The sequence below is a fragment of the Mus pahari genome, chromosome 5, assembly GCF_900095145.1.
Source record: "Mus pahari chromosome 5, PAHARI_EIJ_v1.1, whole genome shotgun sequence".
NCBI classification, from domain to species: Eukaryota; Metazoa; Chordata; class Mammalia; order Rodentia; family Muridae; genus Mus; species Mus pahari.
In genome coordinates, this window is record NC_034594.1 from 110522222 (window position 1) to 110528964 (window position 6743).

The 6743-nt window shown below is 52.5% G+C and overlaps 1 protein-coding gene across 1 annotated transcript; it reads right to left on the reverse strand.

Moving 5' to 3' along the window:
- Positions 1–4329: 4329 nt before the first annotated feature.
- Gpr25 (G protein-coupled receptor 25) lies at positions 4330–6227 on the reverse strand. The gene has a single exon (XM_021199362.1). The coding sequence runs from the start codon at positions 6225–6227 to the stop codon at positions 5151–5153; it is 1077 nt and encodes a 358-aa protein (XP_021055021.1). The 3' UTR covers positions 4330–5150.
- Between the last annotated feature and the right edge of the window lie 516 nt (positions 6228–6743).

Sequence of the window (6743 nt, forward strand, 5' to 3'; positions counted from 1 at the left end):
ATATATGTGCATATATATGTGTGCATACACACACACACACACACATATATATATTTGAGATAAGGTGTAGCCAAGGCTTGCACTATCTGGTGTTTTGATTTGTTTTCTCAGCACTTTGAAAAGTGATGACTCTGCATTAACTGCTACCCACCGCAACAAGAAGTTTCCTGTCAAAGATGAAAGCATCATAAATTCATGAACATAAACCTAAATATTTAGGAGAGATTTTGACAACATGACCACTTAGCAGCATATCAGTAGGTATCAGTCGGTACATCTGTGACGTACCCAGCCCTGCCTGGGTTTTGACCATGTTCTCAGTACCAAGCACGAGTTCTGTGCTGGCTCTCCTTAGTTGTCATGTTGACTCCATCTGGAGTGGGCTATAATCCACCTGTGAGGTTTTTGGGTTTGGTTTGCATGGACAAAATGAGACAGTAGTGCTGCAATAGTGTACCGTTTTTTTGTAAGCACACGTCTCACATGGAGTGACACAAACGTGGACTCTTTCTGATCTTGAAGAAATAATTGAGAGAGAGCGTACTCTCCCGCTTTGCTCTCTCCCTCCCAATCACCAGCAGCCACTGCCTCAGTTGCTGAGACTGAGGGTGAGGTGGGGAGGTTAGTGGTTTCCTGCAGGCTCCTTAGCCAAGGAGAACAGAGCCTTAGACCTGATAACATCCCACGAATGAACTGACTTCCTAGTGTCCAGGGTGCCCTCAGTGGGGAGACCTGAGTCATATCACACACCACCAGCATACACCCTGGCTCGGCCAGCCTTCTGAACTCCCCAGATCACTCATCAGTCTGGGCCCCGGTTCCCACACCGTGCCCTGAGAACAGACCCGTGGGGTTGAGGGAGGTGCGGAGAAAGATCAGAATTAGTCACAAGAGGCAAAAGGCCATATGCCAGCCTCTGCCTGGAGGTGGAGTTTCCCTCTCTTCCCTTTCCTACCCTGTCCCCACCCCACCCCATCCCACCTCCAAACCTAGCTTTCTTACCTGCTAGGTATAAGGGCTCTGTTGCTGAGTTAGAGCCTCAGGCCAGATGTTGATCTTTACCGTCCCAGGGCAGCCCCACTGGTCTCGAAACAGTAAAACGATAGGGAAGAAGATCAGGGCCTGGAACGTGCTAACCCCAGGGACAAGCTCTTGGGACACATCTGTCTGAAATACCACCACTCACAAAGTACTTTCAAGAACATCATTTCCTTTGATCTGCGACACAGCAGAGCAGATATGATCAGTCCCAGCTTCAGCTCAGAAGCCTGGGTGTCAGGGACAGGCAACTGAACGTGACTGGGGGGTGGGGGGGGCAGGTCCTGCTCTAATTTTAGCTTCCTTCTATTGAGCGCATCCATATATTGCTAACGGCCCTTGAAATGCTCATAAACCTTTTCCAGGAGGAACGCAGAGGAAAGGCGCTGTAATTCTGTCATTCTAATACGACCGTTGTTCACAGTTATTGCATTTTCTTCTAGCCTCTCTCTGTGCCCTTTAAGTGTAACTATTATTGTCCATAGACGGCAGTGCCGTTTCTCTCACCCTTCACAGTGTCTTTCGTGAGGACACAGACCTTGTAGTAGTTCATGTAGCAGAAGTTAACCCCTGCTGTGTGGAGACACTGCTCCAGACACTGGGAACACGACTTAAAATCAAATAACAAAATAAAGAGAGAGAGAAATAAGCAAACAAGTAAAATGGCTGCTATTCTCTTAGTGAGCAGCAGGAGAAAAGATCTTACCTTTTGTGCCTAAACTGTGAGGGGTAAGAAAAAAAAAAATAGCGTTGATCTGAAGGAGGGTGTGCTGGCTAAGTTTTTAGCAACTTGATATGAGCTACCGTCATTAAGGACAAAAAAATCTTTATTTTTTAAAAAATATTTATTTAATATATGTGAGTACACTGTTGCTGTCTTCAGACACACAAGAAGATGGCATCAGACTCTGTTACAGATGGTTGTTGAGCCACCATGTGATCGATGGGAACTGAACTCAGGATCTATGGAAGAGCAGTCTTAGAAACCTAAGAGACTCTTAGAAGCTGGGGAGGGAGGTGCATGGGCAGGGCTGGACAAAAGAATCTTAATTAAGGAAATACCCCCACCAAATTGACATGTCTGAAAGCCTGTGGGGGTATTTTATTAATCAGAGGTGATGTTTCAGGGCACAGTCCATCGAGGGTGGCAATACCTCTAGGTAGGTGGTCCTGAATCGTATAAGAAATTAGCCTGAGCAAGACACAAGGACCAAACCAGTGAGCAGCACTGTTCATGCACATGGCCTGTGCATCAGCTCAGGCCCTGACTCGGTGATGGACTGCGGTGTGGAACTGTAAGCTGACATAAACCCTTTCCTCCCCAGGCTGGTTGCGGCCATAGTGTTTAATCACAGCAGTAAAACCTTACCTAAGAGACATGTATGCTTTCCTTCAACAGAACCAAACAGACAAGTTTACATCCTTCGAATCAAAGCGTGAGGGGGGTATTTTAACTTCTGAAATTTTACTTTCTTCCTCTTGGAAATTACCATCAATACTTCCTGACTTCTCCCTGAATGACATTAAATTCTGCATTTTAGTCTATCCTGGCCATGAAACCACAGCACTGCATTTGGGCAGTTAGGGGTTTTCCTTCTAGGTGTAACTCTTTAAAAACTTCTCTTTCTCAGCAACCCAACTTCTGTTGTTTAGGATTATTGAGTTAGGAGGGAGCAGCGGTAAACGATTATAAGGTAAAGGAGTATGAGCAGTCGAGGGCAGGGGACATGCACGTCTCTAAAGTTCTTGATGGATACGGCCAACTGCTTGCTAAAGCATTTTAGTTTGCTCTTCCTTCACAAACCATTCTTAGCTCCTGTATCCACGTTTCGACTCCCTCCTTCACCAGGAAGTGGGAGCTCATTCTCCTCAGAGTGAGGGACAATTTCCGAAGAACACACCAGAGTCCAGGTGAGTGCCACACTCCAAGACAGGGAGATGGTCTTCACTGCTCTATGCTGAGGCGGAAATGTCAGCTTTCAGTAAGCGCTGCCTGAGGGGACATGAAAACTTCCCATGGGCTAGGGAAGCTGTCTGTCTGCCTGTCTGTCTCTGTCTGTCTTCAGGGAGCTCAGCTGAGATCGTGGAGACAAACTTGGAGGGAAGCTCTCTTAGCAGCCTAGAGCAACACCAGCTCCGTAAGCTTTGGTCTCACCACACATACCTTGATGGAGGTCAGCACTCCTGACCTGGGAGCCACGAGCCTTCGCCCCAGGCAGCACTGATAAGGGAAGGAAGGACTATGCTGTAGATGGGCTCTTGGACTTGAAAGTACCTGAGGGGGCTGGTGAGATGGCTCAGCGGGTAAGAGCACCCGACTGTTCTTCCGAAGGTCCTGAGTTCAAATCCCAGCAACCACATGGTGGCTCACAGCCATCCGCAACAAGATCTGACTCCCTCTTCTGCAGTATCTGAAGACAGCTACAGTGTACTTACATATAATAAATAAATAAATAAATCTGAAAGAAAGAAAGAAAGAAAGAAAGAAAGAAAGAAAGAAAGAAAGAAAGAACCTGAGGTACCTCTTGCTGGCCCAGGTGACCCTTGGGCTGCAACCCTTGTTGCTCCCAGGGCCATATATGGGGACATACAGAGATGTTCTTTTTGACAAGAGCAGCTACAAGATGAGGTCAAGGTGGACTGTGATGCTAAATACACTCCAACCAGTCTCCAATGCTATCGAGAATGCAGTGGAGAGAATGCCCACCTTCAGACCCAGCCTAGCATGGAACATCAGTCTGCGCTGCTAACTCCATGGTCCACAATCTTGCTAGGACTTGGTTCTTAGCCCAGTCAGGGAATTCCTTTCCCTCAGTGATCAAAATGTTTGTAGGCCAAATCCTCTCAAATAAAAACATTTACTTTCTAAGCCTTCCAGAAGCCTCAAAGGATAACCCAGAGTCTGAAACAGTTAATTTTTAAACATTTGTACTGGAAAAGCTCCCAGAGCGTGGGGGTTGGGGGGAGCCTGGACCACATTTAAAAATCAAAATTACACATCTCTTCTTTGAAATGACACCTGGCAGGCAGATGCCATACATCTTCCTCATTTTTTCCTTTCATCTTGTCACTATCTCGATGTGCGATGTCCTTTAAAAGAATGAGACTGTCATCCCCTGCCCTCCTGAGAGTACCACACTCACAGGTGCAGCTGGCGCTCCCAGTACCAGGGTCACACAAACCATCACCCTGAAGGACCTGGACTACTGAGTTCCGTGTGACTGTGACACACCCTTCTGACACCCGTCTTGCTCTCCATGTTCAAGTCAAGACACGGCTGCCACCTAGGGCCAACAAAAGTTTTTATTGAGATGTGTGCTCACAGAAAAACCTGGGGTCCCTGGCTGAGTGAACACCCACGGAAAAATTTCAGATTCCAGCTTTCAGAAGGAAGGCCAGAACTACTTTCAGGGTGAGTCCCACAGATGTCTCTAGAGGGGAGAAGGGTGAGGCAATGGGTGAGAAGGACCAAACAGAGCAGTTCACGCTAGGGTTGGTTTCCATGTCTTTCGTGAGTCTTTGAAAACGAAAATCTGAATTGGGGATGAGAAACAATATAGATAACAAAGTGGTGACTGGAGAGAAGGAGGAGGGGGAGGGGGTCGAGAGGGAGGGAAAGGGGAAGAGGGAGGGGAGAGGGGGAGGAGGAAAGGGGATAGAAAGGGGGAGGGGGAGATGGAGGGGGAGGTGAAGAGGGAGAGGGAGGGGGGAGGGGAGGGGAGAGGAAGGGAGAGGTGTTGCTAGAGGGCTGACCAGAAGAAATAATTCCTCAAAGGACAAAGGCTTTTGTAGGGGCAAGAACAGTCAGGGGCAAGAAGGACTTTTGAGAGTCTGGTTTGGATGTTTGGGCTGAATTACACAGAATGAAGCAGAGAACAGAACCCACTTCCCTCCCATCTACTATAGGTGAACCTGTTTCTCCAGGTGAGTGTCTACAGCTTTTCTTGCCCTGGAGAAAACTAAGGTAACACCTCATCCTTCCCGTTCGTTTGAGAGAACAGCCGGCCCCAACAGCCAGCTCTGAGAAAGCGGATGGGCAGTCCCCTGGCGCATCTGCAAGCACATGGTTCCTCTCTTTGAAGCTCCGTTCCACCTGCGCCATCCCGGGGAGGCTACCAAGCGGCCGAGGCAGAGTTCGCCTTCGGGGACCGACCCCAGAACATCGAACTGTCGTCCCTGGAGAGCGAGGAGGCCGAGCTGATCCTGCGCACCTGGCGCCCGGCACGCGTGCACAGCCCGAACCGGGCCCGGGCGCGGAACGAGCGATCCAACAGGAGGTAGATGACCGGGTTCGCACTGCTATTGATGAAAGCCAGGCAGGTGGTGACAGTCAGACCCCAGCGCAGCGCCAGCAGCAGGGAGCAGGGCAGTGGCAGCGCCTGGAGCCGCGCCAGGTGGAAGAGGGAGCGCAGGACGCCGAAAGGCAGCCAGCAGCCCACGAAGACGCTCTCCACGGTGAAGATGATGCGCAGCGAGTTGCTCCGGGCCCTACCGACGCGCGGCAGGCGGCGCGACACGCGCCAGTAGCAGGTCAGGGTGACAGCCAGGGGCAGCGCGAAGGTCAGTAGCAGCAGCAGCAGCCCGACACCCTGGAGCGCATCCCAAGGCTCCTCGGCGCACTGGCTGCCCACGCCGTCCAGGCTCGGCTGCAGTCCCCGGTAGAGCAAGGCGGGCAAACCGGCCAGAAACGCGGCAGCCCAGGCGGCGCCGCACGCGGCTCGCACACAGCGCGCGCTCCGCAGCGGGCGCGCGCTCAGCGGCCGGCCCACGGCCAGGTAGCGGTCCACGCTCATGCCCGCCAGCAGCAGCGCGCCCGCGCAGCGCGTGACCGCCAGCGCGAAGCTGCTGACTTTGCACAGGCCGTCGCCGAAGGGCCAGAGGCCGCCGCGCGCCTCCGCCGCGGCCCACAGCGGCAGCGTGAGCACGAAGCCCAGGTCGGCGGCCGCCAAGTGCAGCACGAAGGTGTCCACCAGCCGCCGCGGCCCGCGCTGCCGGCTCAGCAGCCACACCACGAAGGCGTTGCCCGACAGGCCCACGGCGAAGGCCGCCAGGTAGAGCGCTGGGATGATGGCGTGGCCGTAAGGCAGGTTCCAGGCAGGGCACAACTCCACTTGGTCCAGGGAGCCCGAGCCCGAATAGTCCCAGGACATCGTGCCCCAGCTAAGACTCCAGGGCTCGGTGGACTGCATGGCCGGGGTCACCGGGCCGGCGTGCATCCTGGCACAGGGCGACTCTCTCTGAGCAGGAGGGGGTTTGCCTTTCACAGCCGGTGCCCAGCACCTCCCTCCCTTCCTGCCACCCTAGGCCGAGGCTTTGGGGTGAGCAGGAAGGTGGAGGGTGAGAAGAGTGTGGCGCTGGGAGGGGCAGGCCTCTGTGGTGGTGATGGTGGCCTCCAAGTTGGGGCTGACCCAAAGGGAAGGGCACAACTGGGTATTGTGAGATGCCCTTAGTGCCGAGAGACCTGCGGCCACGCGGAGTTGGTGGCTCATCATTTCTGGGTGCTTGGCCTAGCTAGTATCTGGGGGAGGGGAGTGGGAATCTGAGATCGGGTGCAAGGGGCAGTGGGTGCAGCAGAGCCCTAACCTGTTCTAGATTCTCACCAGGCGTTTTCTTTTCTAGTTTTTAGAGGGGAGGAGACAGACCAGGCATGAGAGTTTCCGAGGGAGGGCAACGCTTCCTTCTCTAATCTGCTCTGCTGTGTAGCA

What these genes read in the sequence shown, in the direction of transcription:
- Gpr25 (XM_021199362.1), bottom strand. Translation starts at nt 6,227, where the DNA reads ATGCAGTCCACCGAGCCCTGGAGTCTTAGCTGGGGCACGATGTCCTGG.